The sequence below is a fragment of the Hemiscyllium ocellatum genome, chromosome 34 (assembly GCF_020745735.1).
Source record: "Hemiscyllium ocellatum isolate sHemOce1 chromosome 34, sHemOce1.pat.X.cur, whole genome shotgun sequence".
Lineage (NCBI taxonomy): Eukaryota > Metazoa > Chordata > Chondrichthyes > Orectolobiformes > Hemiscylliidae > Hemiscyllium > Hemiscyllium ocellatum.
The window spans coordinates 25,006,307-25,026,646 of NC_083434.1; the positions used below are offsets into that span (position 1 = coordinate 25,006,307).

Below are 20,340 nucleotides of genomic sequence, written 5' to 3' on the forward strand. Positions count from 1 at the left end.
GCCAGCTGGCTCATCATATCTGTGCTAATTCTTTAAAAGAGCTGCCAATTAAGTGCACTTTTTTATTGCCTTGAAACATTTTGCTTTTCCTTTTTAACTATATATCCAGCTCCCAAGTTTCTATTGAATACCAACCTTCCAAGCATTTCATTCAAATTAATCATAATTCACTCGAAGAAATATAGTACTTCTCCTTCCCACCTGTTTTTTTTTTTGCCAGTTATCTTAAATCTTGATTCTCTGATAACCACCTATCACACCAATGAAAATATTTTTCCATTATTTTCACTGTCAAAACTGATGGTGATTTTGAACATTTATTAAATTTCCCTTAAACTCTGCTCTAAGGAGAACAAATTGCGCTCCATGTAACTAGTGCTTTATTTCAGTATCATTATGCACTACTCCGAGGAATGGTGTCCTAAGGTTCACTGGCCAGAATTGGAAACAACACTCCAGCCTAACTAGTGATTTACCAATGTAATTAATTTATTACCTTTTAAAATTTTTCTGTAGGATCATTAAAACGGCTATTTTGAATTGCATTTAGAATTTGGATGGTTCTTTTAAAATGCAAGAAGGCATATTTTTGGAGTTACCACAAGATAGCCATTAACTTGCCATTTTAACTATAATGTGATATGTCACAGCTGCAGTATATGGGAGCTCCTGGATGTCAATGCTACCCAGGGCATACATGTCTCACTTGAGTCTTCAGTTCAGAAATTGAGGTGGAAACCAAGCTACAGACACATCAAAGAGAAGGAAGTTAACCTCGACGCTTTATTCTGGGAGGCAGACACACCCCTTAGAATGGGACTTCTGTTTGGTCACTGGTCAGGAAAAGAAAGGTGTGACTGCAGCCGGGACAAGAGATTCAGCCTTTGTAGTTATCCAATAGGTTTGAGGCTCTTCTATTCTGTTTGGTTAAAAGTGGGAGCTGCAGGGTAGGTGAGGTAGTAATGGGGATTGACACTATGCTCTGGAGCAAAGAGCAAGAGCTGACCAACCTACCATGTGCCACCTTTTCAAATGCTTTCTGAAAGTCCAAATACATAACATCCACAGCACTGCTCTCATCCGTGCCTGTGTCACCTTGTCAAAGAGCTCAGTGAAATTTTTTTCAGGTATGGTTCAGTGGTTAGCACTGCTACCTCACAGCACCAGGGTCCCAGGTTCGATTCCAGCCTCGGGTGACTGCCTGTGTGGAATTTGCACACTCTCCTTGTGTCTGCGTGGGTTTCCTCTGGGTGCTCCAGTTTCCTCCCACAGTCCAAAGATGTGCAGGTTAGGTGAATTGGCCACGTTAAATTGCCCATAGTGTTAGGTGCATTAGTCAGACGGAAATGGGTCTAGGTGGGTTCCTCTTTGGAGAGTAGGTGTGGAGTTGTTGGGCTGAAGGGCCTGTTTCCACACTGTTGGGAATCTAATCTAATCAAGACTTGCCCTTGGCAAAGTCATGTTGACTGTCTTGTACTAATTAATTTTTTTCCAAGTGTATTTATTTTAACCTATGTGATCTCCATCAGTTTTCTCAGAATTGAGTCAAGCTGACAGGTCTGGGTTATTCTGTGCCCCTTTTTTATATAAATATTTTTATTGAGAAGAACGTTTTGAATTTTTTACAAAAATATGCAATTACTACAAAATAATAGAGCAATCTTGCAATATAACAAAAATAACTGTCAACAAACAACTACTCTACTCCACAAACAATTTAGGAGAAAAAAAACCCTACACAAACTGCAATTCAATAAATAACTAAATCAAAACAAAAAAATTAAACCAAGCTGAACTAAGGCAAATTAAATTATGTTAAGTTAGAACACTCAGTGCAATCCCACCAAAGCTCTCCATTACTGGGAGCATCAGTTGGCATACCCGTATTTGTTCAGAATTCTTACTCCCAGGGGCCGCTGGGCCGCCAGATACAGCCTTAGTGGCTACACAAAGGCCCCAACCAATATAACTGATAAATCTGCATCTATATGGTTCAAAAAGGGCCGCTATGTCATATAAAAAAAGTTCACTTTTCTGGTGCACCATACTTGCAAGGAAGTCCTTGGGGATGTGTTCAAAAATTAACCAACGCCATCCCAAGATTATCTGACATCCAGCTCATCAGAATGTTCTTCCTCACACAAAATGAACGAAAACTAATCAATGTCTTCCCATGCACATCCAAAGAGAGGAGATTCGGTGAACCCAAGAGGAGGGACACTGGATCTATCTTGACCTCAGTTCCTAAGACCCCTTCCAAAACACCTGCTATAGCACCCCAATACCAATGAAACTTGTGGCATGACCACAAGCAATGAGTAAGAATACCAATATCTGTTTTACATTTGGGGCACATTGGGGATGCTCCTGTCTTACAATTCGCAAGCCCCTTCAGTGCCAAATAAACTATATGAAATTGCATAGCCTGTGTCCTATTGCAAATCAAAATCTTCCTTATGTTCTCCCAAATATCCTCCCACTTCTCTGGTGAGATTTCCACCCCCAATTCCCGAGCCCAAATTCCATACAACCGCTCGATGTCCTTCGAGACACTACCTCCTAATAAATAATGGAGGGTGCTGACTGAGAGAGTGCCCGTGGACTGAAGCAAACTCCTCTCCATATGCGACTTATCGGGACTAACCATTAATGTAGTCTTTTTCTTAATCAAGTTCCTAATCTGAAAGTAACGAAAGAGGTCCCTACTCTAGATAGCTCAGCTCATATTTCTGGCTCAGCTGCTCAAAAGACGACATAACCTCCCCATCAAATAAGTCTCCCAAACAGGAAACTCCCAAAGCCTAAAGATGGAATCCATCAATCCAGGCCGGAATCCTACCAATCCTACTGTGGGAGTAAAAGGGGAAGCATTTTGTAAATTGCCCTCACTTTGTCACATCATTCTCAATGCTTTAATCATGTCAAGGACAATTGGATTTCTGCAATGGTCCATACAATCCTCATCTTGTCCATAAACAACAGATTAATAAGGGAACATTTTGCCTGGGAGCCTTGATGTCCAGCCAAATTGACTGTGGATCCTGAAAAGCCCAATCAATTGCTTAAGATAGTAGGGAACTTAGTTGGTATTTATTCATCTGGAAAATTCCCCCGCACCCTCACCTCGTCCTCTGCGGAAACTGCAATTTGGTAAGCTTAATAAGAGGGAACCTGTGACACCAGATAAAAGAGCTGAGCCAACTGTTAAGCCTCCATACAGCTTCTTTGGGCAGCATCAAAGGGAGCATTCGCATGAGATATAATAAATGAGGAAGAACATTCATTTTAACCGGAGCTACGGTTAACCAGGACATTGGAAGATCGTCCCAGCGCCAAAGATCCTGTCTTATCTTCTCTAGCAACTGCATGAAGTTAGCTTTATATAATCGATCGAAAGCTAGGGTGATAAAAATGCTTAAATACAAGAAACTTCCCAGTGACCATCTGAAAGGGAATCTGATTCCACCCCCAAGATCGGGTACTTTAATAAGACCCCAACAGACAATGGCTTCCGATCTCATAAATTGATTTTATACCCTGAGAAAGAACCAAATAAATTAATCATTTGTATTAAATGGGGTACAGATATCGTCAGGTTAGTTAGAAAGTGAAGAACGTCATCTGTGTAAAGGGTGACCTTATGCCTTCCTGATCCTTCCTCTGGGGCAGTTATATTGGGGTCCTTCCAGATGGCCTCCTCCAACGGCTCAATCACCAATGTAAATAGTAACGGTGAGAGGGGGCACCCTTGCTAGCTGCCTTTGCTGATACTAAAATTATCAGACCTTATATACCATTTAATGAGAACCGCTGCTCTAGGGTCACTATATAATACTGCCACCCACCTGGCAAACACCCCTCCAAGGCCAAACCTTTCCAGGACATAAGAAGTACAGCCATTCCACATGATCAAACGCTTTTTCTACATTCAGGGAGAGTACCAAGCCTGGAATCGACTCTTGCTGGCACATCTGAACCATATTTAGCACTCTCCTAATATTATTAGAGGACCTACGACCCCAAATAAAACTTGTCTGGTCCTCTTTCACAATGAAGGGCAAGACCTTCTATAGCCTCAAGGCCAACATTTTCAACTAACTTTTAAAGACCATGTGTAATAATGATATGGGCCTATACAAAGTGCAATCCTCTTGGGCTTTCGCTCTCTTGAGAATAAGAGAAATATTTGCTTCGCTGAGAGGATGGGAGGCAGTCCTGACAGTGCGAATAATTGTACATTTCCAACATTGGGCCAGCTAGCATGTCTATAAACTCCTTATAAAACTCACTTCGAAATCCATCTGGGCCGAGCACTTTACCGTTCTGGAGTTGCATCACCACCTCCTATATTTCTTGGATTGTCAGAAAGGTATTCAAAAGAGACGCCTGCTTTGAAGTTACACCGAGGAAGTCCAAGGTCTTGAAAAAGGACTCCATTTTTGCCAAACTGTCCTCATAGCTCTCTGACTGGTACAATCCAGAGTAGAACTTCCTGAATGCTGCATTAATCATTTTGGGATTGCAGGTGATAGTACCACCACACTCTTTAATGGATGTGATAGATTAAGGGACACTCTTCTTTATGGCCAAGTACGCCAGATTCCTACCTGGTTTATTGCCATACTTGAATAACCTCTGTTTTGCAAAACAGATCTCCCTCTTTGCTGTCTGGACGAGCACAGTATTCAGAGCTGGATACTGTGGCGGGCTGTAATCAGCTGCAACTTAGTTACAGATCTGTCAAATATGCTGTTTCGGCTGCCTTCAGCCAAGCTTCGAGCATACGTTGCTGCTCTCCCTTCTGCCACTTCTGTGTCGCCGAGTAAGAAATAATCAAATCCCTTGCATAAGCCTTGGCAGAGCACTGACTGATTACTGTCCCAAAAAATTTTAATTCCAGCAAAAAATATTCCATGAACTTGTTATCTTTCAGGAGGCAAGGATCCATACGTCAGTGCCGCGAGCCTGTCCCATCGCCATCAGCCTTAACCTCCATGTATACTGCTGCATGATCAGAAATGGCTCTGTTCCCAATTCTACAGAACAGCACCGAATTCAAGAAGCCCAATGGGGCAAAAAAAAATCAATCCTAGTAGAGCACTTACATGGGTTAGAAAAAAGGTGAAGTCCCTACTCTCAGGATAAAGACATCTCTGCACATCCATCAACCCCAGCTCCCCATTCAGGTTCATCAGCTGCCTGGATTACAGGGAATTACCTTCAAGACCCCAAGGCATCCTATCCATAAGTCGGTTAAAGTCTCCCCTATAATTGTATGATGTGCCCTAAGGGCCATCAGCCTGGAGAGCACATCTGTTAAAAATTTGAGGGGGTGTGCCAGGGGGCAATATACATTCAAAATCCTATATTCCTCTCCATGTATTAAAGCTTTAAGGATCAGAAACCACCCACATTCATCCTTAATTTGGTCTAACAACTGAAGTGGAAGTTTTTCTGAGTGAGTATAGTTACTCTACTTTTTGAATTGAAGGATGAAAATAACACCTGGCTGAACCCTCCCTACTGTTAAAAATACAACTACAAAAACTTCCAGCTTCTAACAACTACTTCGACAATGAGCCAACATATAACACAAATAAGAGCAGACTTTCTCACTTGCCCAAAGGGGGCGCTCATGCTACCCACTAACCCAGAGGTGGGGAACCTTTTCATGTTGGAAGGCCGCACTTTATTAGTTGTAATCTAATAAGGCCGCATCCAAGAAACTTCAATTATATATTCTTCAAAATTCACATTTTTTTTAATTGTGGCGGTCAGTCTGTGAGGGATTATTGTGTTGAATTTTCTTTTACTCTCTGATATTTTAAATACATTCATTTTAAGATTAAAATAACAGTAATAAAGGACAAAAAAACATATTTTAAAAAAATGAAAGATTTGTCCTGCAAATTTGGATTCATTCAAAAGGCCACACACAATGGCCTAGAAGGCCATAGGTTCCCCAACCCTCCACTAACCCCTCCATGGCTCCTTCTAGCTCAATCCGTGCCCCAAACCCAGACAAAACAAAAGTGCAAAAAAGTTGCATGTGTCTTACAACACGAAAACTAAAAGTGGGCACTCTACCCATGCCATCCATGCTTTCACCCTAGGCAATCCTGGTTTTAAAAAATGTAACCCCCCACACCCACCGTCCCATTCTGTACTAAGAGAAATGAAAAGAAAGGATAGGATAGAAAAATTAAGGATAATGGGAGGAGAGGAAGAAGGGGAAAGAGAGAGAAAGAGGAAGAAAAAAGGAACCCTCAAATTTTTTTTTTAAAAACCCCAAAACCAGGTAAACCAGGCGAACTACAGCGAAAACAAAATGAACTCTATTGTCCATATTATTTGACCCAGTTAATCCATTTTAAGGTGGGGGGAGGGGGGTGGTCCTTTGCCTTTTCTGGTGAGTCAAAATTAAACATGGACCCTCAGTGGCTGAAATGTAATATTGCCAGATAGCTTACGGGGTACTGAATATTCAAGTTCCTCCACTTCCTTTCTACCTCGTCAAAGGCCTTCCCTTTGCAGATCACGGCCGCAGAAAAGTCTTGGAAAAACATAATTCATGATCCTTTGTATATCAGAGCCTGTGGATCCTTCCGCAGTGCTCTGGAAGCTTCTGGCACCATTTGCCTCCATAGTGCTGGAGTTGCAGTAGGACCGGGCAGAGGCGCTGGCCCGATCTGGGCCTGCACACTGTGACCCGGTGGGCCCGCTCGATCTGCACCCGGCCTGCCCTGACTTCCAGCTTCAAAACCTGTAGGAGCCATTGCTCCAAGAATCTGACCCGCTGGCTGCTTCGTTTCTGTTCCAGCAGCCCGACCGGATGGATGTTCTTCCGACGGTCTCGATTTTCTCGGACGTCGACCTGCCCTGCTAAGGTCCATACCTGCCGCTCCAAGGCCTGGACCCGACCCGCTGAGGATTCTGCTGTGATTTTGGAAGCTGCTCCACCTTCACAATGCACTGCCAGAGACACTGGATCTCCTGGTCATGCTTCTGCAGTATGGCCGAGATCAGTTCCAGTGTGGTCTGGGTCTCCTCCCTCGCTGAATTGATCTTCTCTCGGAGTTTCACGAACTCTGAAACTAGGCTCTGCTCCATAGGTCAGTTCCTGGGCATTTGTGGAGGCCGACACAGTGGCCGCGGGCATGTTCGAAACTGCAGGGGAGTACCCTGCTGGTCGCAAGCCTTGTCCTTTTCCCTTAGTCATTTTCCTTACTAACTTAAACTGACATACAGCAATTCTGGAGATCAAAAGCTACTGATATTTACCACAATGGATAAGAAAGGGAGAGTGAATGCACCACTCTGTCTGCCCTGCTGAGCTTTTCACCAGATCGCAGCCATCTTGGATCTCCTTTTGCCCCTTTCTTAAACAACAGCGTCACGTTTGTAATCCTGTATTCCCCTGGGACTAATCTTGTGCTCAGAGAGGCCTGGAAAATTTCTGTCAATGGCTGTGTGGTTTGCTCCCTTACCTCTCTTGGCACTCTAGTTTACATTCCATTGAGGCCTAGTGACTTGTCTGCTTGGAGTTCTGCCAGCCTTTTCAGCATCCATTTTTTATCACTATACTATTCAGTTGCAGAACACCTATATTTTCAATGGACCATTGTCACCATTTCTAATTTGCCTAAAGACAGAGGCAATCGTTTAGTACCTCTGCCATACTCTTTGCTTCAGTGAGCGGCTTATCCTTCTTGTTCCTTATCGGCTCCACTCTATCCTTCAGTAATCTTTTCCTATTAATATGTTTGAAGAACATTTTAGAATTTGTTTTAGCATAGCCTACCATCCTTTCCTTATGCTTCCTTTTGATCTCCCTTATTCCGGTATGCATCATATGGCTCCCTTTTCTTCCTTACTTTGTCACCAATATTTTTAATTATCCAGGTACTTCAGCTTTGGACACTTTTTATTTCTCATGGGTATGCACCTTGCTTGCACTCAGTGTATCTCTCTTTTGAATGTCTCCCATTTTTCATCCAGTTTTATCCATCAAAATACTTTCTCAATCCACTTGCTTCAGTTTAATTTTAGACGCTTAAAATCTACCCTTTTCCAGTCTGTGATCTTAATTTTTGACTGATTTTTATTCTTTTCCAACTTTATATTGAACCTTTATATTATGATTGCAATTTCCTGAATGTTCTCCCACTCTGATATTCTCCACTTACCTTGGCTCATTTTCTAGGACCAGATCCAGTACAGCTTCCTCCTTAGTAGGATAGGAAATGTACAGTTCCATAAAATTTTCCTGCACACATTGCAGGATTTTCTCCCTTCTGTGTCCCGCACACTACCTTTTCCCTGTCTATCCTATGATAATTGATATCACCAACTTGCCCTGCAGTTTCTGTAATCTGCCTACAAATGCTTTGTTCTACTTTCTTCCCTTTATTGGAGGTCTATGATAAATACTCAACAATGTCACCACTCTCTTCCTGTTTCTCACTTCTAACCATATAGATTTTAATTCAGGAACGACATCTTGTTCAAGGGCTGGGATGCCATCTTTGATCAAGATTGCTGTACCTTTTACACACCCTGTTTCTATTAAAAACTCTATGGAACACTTTAAGCAATTTCTGCTTCCTTTTCCCCAATTTTGTTCGCTATCCTCTGTGTGTTTACATACATACATATAGGTTTGGCAGAAATGAGTACTGCAGATGTTGGAGATTAGAGTGGTGCTGGAAGAGCAGAGTAGGAAAATTGGCCACTTCATTTGTGTACTGTCCATTGACCATTTCTTTGTGTACTGTCAACACTTAAGTCTTTTCTCATTTCCTTTTCTGCAATTCCCCACCTCTCTTTTGTCCCCATTAGTACTTCCAAAACCAGGTCCATTCATCAACCCATCACTCTTCCTTACAAGTTTAAGTCTTCCACCCCTACTACACTAATATACATTCTCAGGCAAGGGATTAGGAGTTTAAATTTAGGTTTTACAATGGATTTAAGTAGTTTAAATTTGTGAAATTGCAACAAGCTGTATTCATCTCTGTGTTCATCTTTCAAAACATATCTGCAAAGAATTGACTGTAGAAAACTTGGAATTGGCAGGTTTCTTGTGGGGTGGGGAAAAGATCCTGTGCATTTAATACAGACATTAGTGTAGCCCAGTGGAGAAGAATTACTTCTGTTTTTAAAGAATTGTGAATTAATTTTCTGTATACAGGAGCAATTGTTTCTATCCCCTTCCATTGCATACTAGCAGAATGAGACGGAAACCTTGGGGAATATCACTAGACTCGTGAAATAACATGCAGGTTGTTTGTAAGCAAGAGGGTGTGCTTCCACTGGGAATAGATTTAATGTGATGTTTCAATGTGTGGTGTTTGAACTTTTTTTTTAACCTGCATATAAACCTATAGCACAGAAAGAAGCTGTCTGGATCATCATGTCATTGCTGACTTCAGAAAATAGTTCTTCCTTAATAGATGCAATGGACTATACTTTTAATATTCTGTGTAAAAATATTTATTCTAACCTGTCTTGTCACTATCTTTGTAAAGGATTTGTAAAACATATTATTTGCAATGATAAGCAGTGAAGAGATTATTTCACTATTGGTATTACAGTACTGTTTTGCAATATTACTGTTGGGGCAACGACCGTACTTCAGTTAATATTCTAATTGGTTTTACAGTTCCAGAGATTGTGCAAGAGGCCTGTGAATTGATAGAACGCGGAGAACTACTTGCAGCGCACCGAAAACTCATGGATCTGGAGTGTTCCCGTGATGACCTCATGTATGAGCAGTACCGCATGGACAGCAAGAACACACATGATATGAAACTCATCCAGGCTTACTTTACTGAGGTGCAAAACCTCTCTGAGCAAATGGGCAAGCAGATCTGGATGCTGGTGCAAAGAGCTTCGGTAACAGTGCGAAGTGACCCAGCCCAGCTCGTTTCAGTGATTCGAATAATTGAGAGAGAGGAAAAAATTGATAAGCGGATGCTTGACCGTCAGAAGCAAACAGGATTCATACCACCTGGGAGACCAAAACGGTGGAAAGCCAAGTTGTTTACGGTGCTGGAACAGACTGTTGCCAATCGGATTGAAGCCAGTCAGTCTGATACACGAGAGCAAGATAAAATGTGGCTCGTGCGTCACCTGGAGCTCTTGCGGAAGTATGTTCTTGAGGACTTGTTAGTCATGAAGAACTTGATGGTGCAATGTTTTCCACCTCATTACAACATCTTCAAAATTCTTCAGAATTTGTATCACCAGGGACTAATAGCGCGTGTAGAGGAACTTGCCTCAGAGGATTTGGAGGCCAATGAAATTGTTTCCCTTCTGACTTGGGTTCTAAATACGTACCACAGGTAAGAGTTTAATATGGGCTATAAGAGTGCAATTTTTCTCATGTGATTTGTCCTGAACTGGTAAGCTCCCATTCTGATCTGTCATCGGGGAGGTGGAAGAGATAAACATTTTCTGATTGTTGGGAGAAGGGAAGAAAAATTAGAGGCAAGTCACTGTGGAAGCAGAAATATGTAGATACATTCAACAAACACTGTTACAGGTTGACCCAGTTTGTTTACTGAAGGTCTTTTTGACATAACTGGAAAGACTGGAAATATTTTTAGCCAGTATATGCAGAGATAACCATTAACGTTATTGAAAAACTGAAAGATCTTGCAAGTGTTTAAAAAAGAAACATGAGGAAATATAAAAAAGCGTGAAGGAAAATGGAAAAATATGCTCATTAACTTTATGCTTCAATGACAGTAATTTTTAGCCTGAAGCCAACATGAAAACTAAAGCAAAAGTGTTAACTGTGATGAAACTTTGGCATGCTCTGCATAGTTGCGGAAGGTGTATGAGGTAGGAATGAGTGAAGGCATGAAAATCTGAAAATGCAAAGTGGGCTTCCGTAGCCCATTTTCTGAGAGAAATATTCCAGTTGAGACCAAGAAGACAGACTTCATCACAAATATTGTCTCATGAGGTATTTTTGACTCCTTGTTGAGGTATTAAAGCTGTATTTTAATTAGAATTTTAGGAATCCTTGTGGTTTTTGTTGTACTGATTTTCAGCTACCCTGCCTTGTTTCTGTGAAGAAAAATTGCAGTAAATTCGATTTTAAAAAATACTCAAAATAAACACCAAACAAGACGCTACATGGTAATGTAGGAATAGGAGTCAGGCATTCAGCTCCTTGCGTCTGTTCTGCACGCAGATAATGAATTTACATATCTTTGTTCCATATTCTTAATACCTTTGTCTAACACAAAAATATTAATCTCACCTGATTTTTTTCCAGTTTACCAGGCCTCAACAAGTTTTAAAGCCTATTGTGAAGATGTTCTATCTGACAACAACCTAACTCTAATTTCAAGGTTATTTTCACCATTGCTTTAGATTTTCTACTGGAGGAACCTTTTTGTTTTTTTTAAATGTTTTTTTCTTCTTGGGCATCGCTGGCAAAGGTGGTGTTTGTGACTGATTGATTGATTGATTGCCTTTAGAAAGTGGTGGTGACTGCCTTCTTGAGCAGCTGCAGTCCAATTGGGGCAGGTAAACCCATAGTAATGTTTGTATGGGAATACCAGGATTTTTATTTAGCAGCAGTGAAGGTATGGTGATGTAATCCCAAATCAGAACAGTGTGTAGCTTGGAAAGGAAACTGCAAGTGGTGGTGTTTCCATATGTCTGTTGCTCTTGTGCTTCTTGGTCATAGAGGATATGTATTTGGAAGATGCTGTTAAAGGAGACTTAATGAATTGCTGCATTTTATTTGTTGTACACATTATTGCCACTGAACATAGGTATTGGAGAGAGTCTTTTTATAAATCTGTTGATCCTTTCAAGTCCTTCTAATCAAAAGCATCTCCATTTAATCAACTCAAGACTAGTCTTTGGAATTTGTTCTTGTATGCTTTTTTCTGTTCATTCATGGGATGTGGGCATAGAACAAAGAACAGTACAGCACAATTCAGGCTCTTCAGCCCACAGTGTTGTGCTGAGCATTTATCTTAATCTAAGATCAACCTAACCAACACACCCCTCGGTTTATTGCCATCCACGCATGGGCCAGTATTTATTCTCCATCGTGAGAGGCTGTTGAGAATTTGGTGAGTTGCCACCTTGAATTGTTGCAGTCCATTAGGTGTAGATACACCCAAAATAATGTTGGGAAGGGAGTTTCCGGATTTTGATCCAGGACGCTCAAGTTATGATAGTGAGTGGATTGAGAGGGTACTTGCAGGTGGTTGTACTCCTGTTATTTGTTGCTCTTGTCCCTCTTGGTGATGGTGGTCATGATTTTGAAAGATGCTGAGAAGCCTTGATGAATTTCTGCTGCAAATGATGAATGGTACATACTGCTGCTACTAAGGGGTCAGGAGGTGAGTTATGCTCTTCAGGATTCCTAACATCTGACCTGCTCTTGTAGCTGCAGTATTTAAATTGGTAGTCCAGTTGAGTTTTTGATCATTGATAGTGGGCAATTCAGTGATGACACTGAATAACAAAGTGAATTAGTTGCGTTTAACCCCATTAACCTTGGTAACAATCTGGAGAATTTGTACTGCATACCCTCCGAGATTGGTGTGGAGTCAATGCAGTATTTCAGATGCAGTCTACTCCGAATTCTCTGCAGTTGTATCTTCAAGCTGTTAGGGTTTATCTTCAATTTGCTGATGTGGCTCTTCTGTTTAAACTTTGAGTTTATGTTGTTGAATTTTAATTCCAATTTGATTTAGTGTTATGTTCTGATATCTTTATTGTATAGTGTGGATATGATGGGACATCCCGATCTAGCTCCAGAGGTGGATGTAAAGAGCCTGGAACCCTTATTGTCAAATGATGTGGCTGACGTGCTTCTCAGCAGATACATGACAACCCTAACAGTGAGTTATTCATGGCACATTTACCACAAATATTTCTTGTAGTCAAGGGTTGACTAAAGAAACAAAACACACTTTGCAAGAAAATGGAATTTTTTTCTTAAATGTTTGGGCACTACTCAGGCACAGTCTTACCTGAAACCAAGTCTAACAACAGAGCATTCTTATAATAACAAAGGAGCTTTCCTATTCAAATAATGTAGTATTACTGCTACCTGGAACAGGAGATATGTGACTTCATCTGAGTGTAGAGGTACATGGAAATCTCTGTGTCGTGTACACCAGGAGAATGCCAGAAAAAAGCAAGAGTTGATTAAATCTTTAAAATTTTAATTATGTGCTCCTGTACAAACAGGATGGGTTGCACCTGAACCAGAAGGGCACCAATATCCTGGGGGGTAGGTTTGCTAGCACTCTTCGGGAGGGTTTAAACTAATTTGGCAGGGGGATGGGATCCGGACTTGTAGTCCAGCAAGTAAGCTAGCTGTTTGTCAGGATGTCCAAGAATGTAGGGAGGCTGTGGAGAAGGTAGCACTGACAGGGAATACTTGCGGACACAGAGATGGGCTCAAGTGCGTATACTTCAACGCAAGGAGTATCAGAAATAAGGTGGGTGAACGTAAGACGTGAATCGGTACCTGGGACTACGATGTTGTGGCCATCACGGAAACGTGGATAGATGAGGGACAGGAATGGTTGTTGGAGGTTCCTGGTTACAGATGTTTTAGTAAGATTAGGGAGGGTGGTAAAAAAGGAGGGGGAGGGGTGGCATTGCTAATTAGAAATGGTATAACGGCTGCAGAAGGGGAATCTGCCTTTGGAGGTAGTATGGGCTGAAGTCAGAAATAGGAAAGGTGCAGTCACCTTGTTGGGTGTTTACTATAGGCCCCCCAATAGCAGCAGAGATGTGGAGAAACAGATTGGGAAACAGATTTTGGAAAGGTGCAGAAGCCACAGGATCGTAGTCATGGGCGACTTCAACTTCCCAAATATTGATTGGAAGCTCTTTTAGATCAAGTAGATTGGATGGGGCGGTGTTTGTGCAGTGTGTCCAGGAAGCTTTTCTAACTCAGTATGTAGATTGTCCAACCAGAGGGGAGGCCATATTGGATTTGGTACTCGGTAATGAACCGGGACAAGTGATGGGCTTGTTAGTGGGTGAACACTTTGGTGACGGTGACCACAATTCTGTGACTTTCACCTTGTTTATGGAGAGAGATAGGTGCGCACAACAGGGTAGATTTTACAATTGGGGGAAGGGAAATTACGATGCTGTAAGACAGGATATGAGGAGCATAAGTTGGGAGCATAGGCTGTCAGGGAAGGATGTGGTGGAAATGTGGAACTTTTTCAAGGAACAGATACAACGTGTCCTTGATATGTATGTATCTATCAGGCAGGAAAGAAATGGTCGTGTGAGGGAGCCTTGGTTGACGAGGGAGGTTGAATGTCTAGTAAAGAGGAAGAAGGAGGTTTACATAAGGTTGAGGAAACAGGGTTCAGACAGAGCAGTGGAGGGATACAGGATAGCCAGAAGGGACCTGAAGAAAGGGATTAGGAGAGCTAAGAGAGGGCATGAAAAATCCTTGGCGGATAGGGTCAAGGATAACCCCAAGGCATTTTATGCGTATGTGAGAAACATGAGAATGACGAGAACGAGGGTAGGTCCGATCAAGGACAGTAGTGGGAGATTGTGTATTGAGTCGGAAGGGATAGGAGAGGTCTTGAATGAGTACTTTTCTTCAGTATTTACGAACGAGAGGGACCATATTGAAGAGGAGAGTGTGAAACGGACTGGTAAGCTAGAAGAGATACTTGTTAGGAAGGAAGATGTGTTGGACATTTTGAACAACTTGAGGATAGACAAGTCCCCCGGGCCTGACGGGATATATCCTAGGATTATGTGGGAAGCAAGAGAGGAAATTGCAGTACCTTTGGCAATGATCTTTTCGTCTTCACTGTCAACGAGGGTGGTACCAGGGGACTGGAGAGTAGCGAATGTTGTGCCCCTGTTCAAAAAAGGGAATAGGGATAACCCCGGGAATTACAGGCCAGTTAGTCTTACTTCTGTGGTAGGCAAAGTAATGGAAAGGGTACTGAGGGATAGGATTTATGAGTATCTGGAAAGACACTGCTTGATTAGGGACAGCCAGCACGGATTTGTGAAGGGTAGGTCTTGCCTTACAAGTCTTATTGAATTCTTTGAGGAGGTGACCAAGCATGTGGATGAGGGTAGAGCAGTGGATGTAGTGTACATGGATTTTAGTAAGGCATTTGATAAGGTTCCCCATGGTAGGCTTATGCGGAAAGTCAGGAGGCATGGGATAGAGGGAAATTTGGCCAATTGGATAGAAAACTGGCTAACTGGTTGAAGTCAGAGAGTGGTGGTAGATGGTAAATATTCAGCCTGAAGCCCAGTTACAAGTGGAGTTCTGCAGGGATCAGTTCTGGGTCCTCTGCTGTTTGTAATTTTTATTAATGACTTGGATGAGGGAGTCGAAGGGTGGGTCAGTAAATTTGCAGATGATACGAAGATTGGTGGAGTTGTGGACAGTGAGGAGGGCTGTTGTCAGCTGCAAAGGGACTTAGATATGATGCAGAGCTGGGCTGAGGAGTGGCAGATGGAGTTCAACCCTGCCAAGTGTGAGGTTGTCCATTTTGGAAGAACAAATAAGAATGCAGAATACAGGGTTAACGGTAGGGTCTCAGTCAGGTGGAGGAACAGAGAGATCTTGGGGTCTATGTACATAGATCTTTGAAAGTTGCCACTCAGGTGGATAGAGCTTGTAAGAAGGCCTATGGTGTATTAGCGTTCATTTGCAGAGGGATTGAATTCAAGAGTTGTGAAGTGATGTTGCAGCTGTACAGGACTTTGGTTAGGCTACATTTGGAGTACTGTGTGCAGTTCTGGTCGCCTCACTTTAGGAAAGATGTGGAAGCTTTGGAGAGGGTGCAGAGAAGATTTACCAGGATGTTGCCTGGAATGGAGAATAGGTCGTACGAGAATAGGTTGAGAGTTCTCGGCCTTTTCTCGTTGGAACGGCGAAGGATGAGGGGTGACTTGATAGAGGTTTATAAGATGATCGGAGGAATAGATAGAGTAGACAGTCAGAAACTTTTTCCCCGGGTACAACAGAGTGTTACAAGGGGACATAAATTTAAGGTGAAGGGTGGAAGGTATAGGGGAGATGTCAGGGGTGGGTTCTTTACCCAGAGAGTGGTGGGGGCATGGAATGCGCTGCCCGTGGGAGTGGTAGAGTCAGAATCATTGGCAACCTTTAAGCGGCAATTGGATAGGTACATGGATGGGTGCTTAATCTAGGATAGATGTTCGGCACAACATCGTGGGCCGAAGGGCCTGTTCTGTGCTGTATTGTTCTATGTTCTATGTTCTATTTGACTTTCTTGTCTCCTATTTCTAGTTTTAAACATTCTGCCTTTATTGCTTTGAATGAATAGAACACTGTGATGGCAAGAAAGTCAGTGAGAATTCAGTCAAACATCAAACATGTGGTACAGCATTTGGAAAATCACTATTTAGTTTTGACAAATTTATTGAGTTTTTTTAATGTTCTAACTGCCAGATTAGCTCATGGAGAGCCAGTGGATGTATAATTTTGGATTTTTAGAAGGCATTTGATCAAGCACTACACAAAAGGTTTTTTTTTACATAAGTGTAGGACTGATTAGAATTGGAAATAATATGTAAGTATGGGTTAAGGATTAAGGCCAGAAAATAGGAATAAATGAGTCATTTTTGATTTGGCAGGCTGTAAACAGTTGAATTTTAGAAAGGGTCAGTGCTTGTGTCTCCGCTCTTTATAATCTATAACAGTGACTTAGTTGAGGAACCAAATGCAATGTATTTAGGTTTGCTAATGTTATAATACTGAGTGGGATAATATGTAGTGATGAGGTTTACAAAAAGGGTGCAAAGGACGTAACCCAAAAATGTAAGTGGGTACTAAGGTTGGTGACAGAAATCAAACATTGTTGGATTTGAAATTCTCCATGGTAACATCCTCCAGATATGATGTTTTGCCTCTCATAAGTACATTCTGCTTTACATCTTTGACAATGATTTTTTTTAACTGTCTAATGTTCTCTGCATATTATGTGGCTTTTAATTGAAATCTTCCATGTGTAACTTCATAGTTTTTGTTATCCCAAATTAATGAGTGCTAGTCTCAGAGTGGTGACCATGAAACCATTGTCAATTGTTCTAAAAACCCTTCTGATTTACTAATATCTTTTGGGATGAAACTTTGCTGTTCCGACCTGGTCTGGCCTATTTAAGACTCTAGACATGCAGCAATGTGTTCTTAAATGAAATAGTCAACCACTCGCTTCAGAAAGTCAATATGGAAAGAAACTAGATGGACCGTCCAGCATCAACCAGACACAACAGCAACACCCTGCAGGATCCTTTTTGGTATAATATCGGAGGGTGGGGGTGCAAAGCTGGGAGAGTTGACTAACAGATTCTTAAGCAACAATTTAAAAAACGTAATCTGGCTGAACACACTGGATACTGCAAAGAAACGTTACAACATCATAGATATAGTACTACACACTTGTGTTCCATACTAACTGCACCCCTAGCCAAGCTGGTTCAGTGAAGGTATAGCACTGGCATCTATTCATCGATTGTAGAAAGTTGTCCGAGGTAAGTTCTGTCCGTAATAAGCAGGACAAATCCAACCTGATCAATTCCTGGCCTATGAGCTTTTTCTTGCTGCCTCCAAGGTGCACACCAACCTGCTTTGGAGCCATATAGACATTCCTTCAGTCACTGAGTGTACACACTGGGACCCCTCCCTAGTAAGCATGATGAATTATCTGCACTCAGTGAACTTCAAGTGGTTCAACACCTCAGTACCTTGTCAAGAAGAACTGGGAAAAAGCAATAAGTGCAGGCCTAGCAAATGAGGCCTGCATCATATGAAAGGAAAAGAGTTGTATTTTTGAAGCTTTGAAAGAAGTTGACAAGATTTGTCAAGTAAGATTACATTGCTCTAAAACATGATGGTCAATTTGTACAAAGATCTTGCAGTATACGTTATTCTTCAGGTTAACACAATGAGTTTGGTTTCCATTACTAATGCCTCAAGGAAATTGAGAATATGATGAACAGTTTGTAACCTAATGCAGACTGCTTCAATCTTTGCAGTCCAACATTATTGGCTGGCTACGGAAAGCACTTGAAACTGACAAGAAGGATTGGAAAAAAGAGCAAGAGCCAGAAGCAGATCAGGATGGCTATTATCAGACTACATTGCCAGCTATTGTATTCCAGGTATTCTTAAACTTCTCAATTATATCTGTTGCAAATACTGTGTATGTACTTTATTATTGAGACACTCTAACAAGGTTAAATTGTTACTAGTCATTTTCAAGGCACATTTTAGCTTCCGTATAGTACTGCTTTTGAAGACTGAATCTCCTCAGCCTATGACAACAAAACTCAGTTATCCTGAAGGATGTAAAACTATTGTTTTACTTGTAGGAACTCTCCTCTTTTAACATGTAACCTCTAATATATTGAAACTCTTTCACAAGTATGCACTTCCAGTCCAGTTTTCCTCTGAAATTCTTGTCCACATTTATTATGTAAACTGCCTGTCTAAACTTTTTCACATCGTAATTATACCCTCCGGATAGTGGAGGTACTGCATCATCTAACTAGTGGAAGTGGCTTTGTGTTGTGATAAGTTTATACTTCAGTACCATTATACATTTGGGTATGTGAATTTATAATGGAAAATGCTGATGTCTCACACAAAACTAAGGAAGAATGCACTTGTTCAAGCTGGGGAGTAAAATATCTTGGGGGTTCTTTTGGACTTTAACGCTGTGACTGTGCTTAATCTTTACTGCTTGTGGGCAATACTAGTTTGCGGTGAAATTCTAAATTGGCTAGTATTTCTTCACTATTAATACCTTCATTTAAAACATTAAATTGTTGGGTCATATATTGTAAGATGATCACATTAATTATAACCAATAATTTAATAAACTGAGTGTTTCTCTCAATATTAAGAGTACTCAAACATTACATGGCATCTCTATTTATTTAAAAGTAAGTTGGAGTTTGTAGAAATGTAACTATAAAAATTTCACCATTTTTATTAAAAATGTCAGATCTCCACACATGCTATTTAAGGGCTCTGCTCTGAGGTTAACTGATTCAGTTATTGATTGAGAGATTTTGCCTGTATTTTTGGTTGAATTTTAATGGCAGCTTTGACTGGCTATGACTTTGACCACAAGAAATCATGCTATTACTCAAAATGTTGCTTTGTAAATACCCTGGATGATAGTCCTGGACGTCTTTCTGGGTTTGCCTCTACTCCTGCCATGTTAGTGATGGGATACAGGCAACCATTTGTTGAGAGTAAACTTAAGGAATTTTAAACCCTTTTTGGCATGCACATAGAAACAAGTGATGTTGCGTGTGTACTGTGTAACAGTACCTTTTTTTAAAAAAAAAGCAGGAAAATACAAATGAATAGATGAATACAGCCATCCTGGTCATATCTTTTGCACTGTTCTGTAGTCTCTTCATGCAGATAACACTTAATTTGACAGAGATGGTTTTTGGGTGTATCGCAGTGTGATTGATGTAGACTGACAGTTTACATTGTTGTTTAACATATTGTTTCAGATGTTTGAACAAAATCTACAGGTCGCTGCTCAGATCAGCAATGATCTGAAACTTAAGGTGCTGACATTGTGTCTTCAGCAAATGAACTCTTTCTTGAGCAGGTGAGTATACTTCTCCAGCATTCATGTACCCTGCTGTTCAAAGTCTACAGAGAACAACGGAACTCAGTGACATTTAGGATCTAGTATTCAGTTGCTAGATGCAAATGTGAGCCCATCAATGCAGGCACTTGGTGTCTATTGAGATTAATTAGATTGGCATTCTTGAAACTGGAAACATTGCACATTCTCTCTCAAAAAACTCTTTGCACAGTATAGAAAATTTAAACAATTTTGTGGATGTTTCCTATCAGTTCCTCTTTCCTAAGAGATTTTTGATCCCAAATAATTCTTGAAAAGTTCTTGAATTGCTCCAGCTATTTAAATTAGGAATCTTCTGAGGTAATGAGTAGAATCCTGATCTATGAACTTTACTAAAACATCAGATTAACTGAAGACCTTGGCTATCCCTAACGCTTACAAGATAACCCAACCCATAGTGCATCTAAAGATGTGTCTGTCCATTTTGCCATATACTGGACTTTTAATCAAGAATGTGCGTGTGTGTATCCCATTTTTTTTACCTCCACTATATAAGGTTGCCAACCGATATTGTAGCCTGTTGGTTTCAGTTGGAAGATGCTGTGCTGTATCTGGCATTGCCTACAGTTGTACAGAATTAAAAAGTGTCAGCGATTTAGAATGAAATATAAGGGCCTTGTAATGCAATGTAATGTCCCAACCTCTGGGCCAGAAGACTCCGGTTCAA

General features: G+C 41.1%; 1 protein-coding gene across 3 annotated transcripts in view; it reads left to right on the forward strand.

Annotated features, from left to right (window-relative positions):
- The window catches only part of exoc3 (exocyst complex component 3), a 39,274-nt gene that overhangs the window by 10,926 nt on the left and 8,008 nt on the right, over positions 1-20,340 (forward strand). For all 3 annotated transcript variants that reach the window (XM_060850154.1, XM_060850156.1, XM_060850153.1), the window contains 4 exons: positions 9,662-10,343; positions 12,755-12,872; positions 18,040-18,165; positions 19,534-19,634. In XM_060850154.1, the coding sequence (XP_060706137.1) occupies positions 9,662-10,343; positions 12,755-12,872; positions 18,040-18,165; positions 19,534-19,634 (1,027 nt within the window). The remainder of the gene's footprint in view (positions 1-9,661; positions 10,344-12,754; positions 12,873-18,039; positions 18,166-19,533; positions 19,635-20,340) is intronic.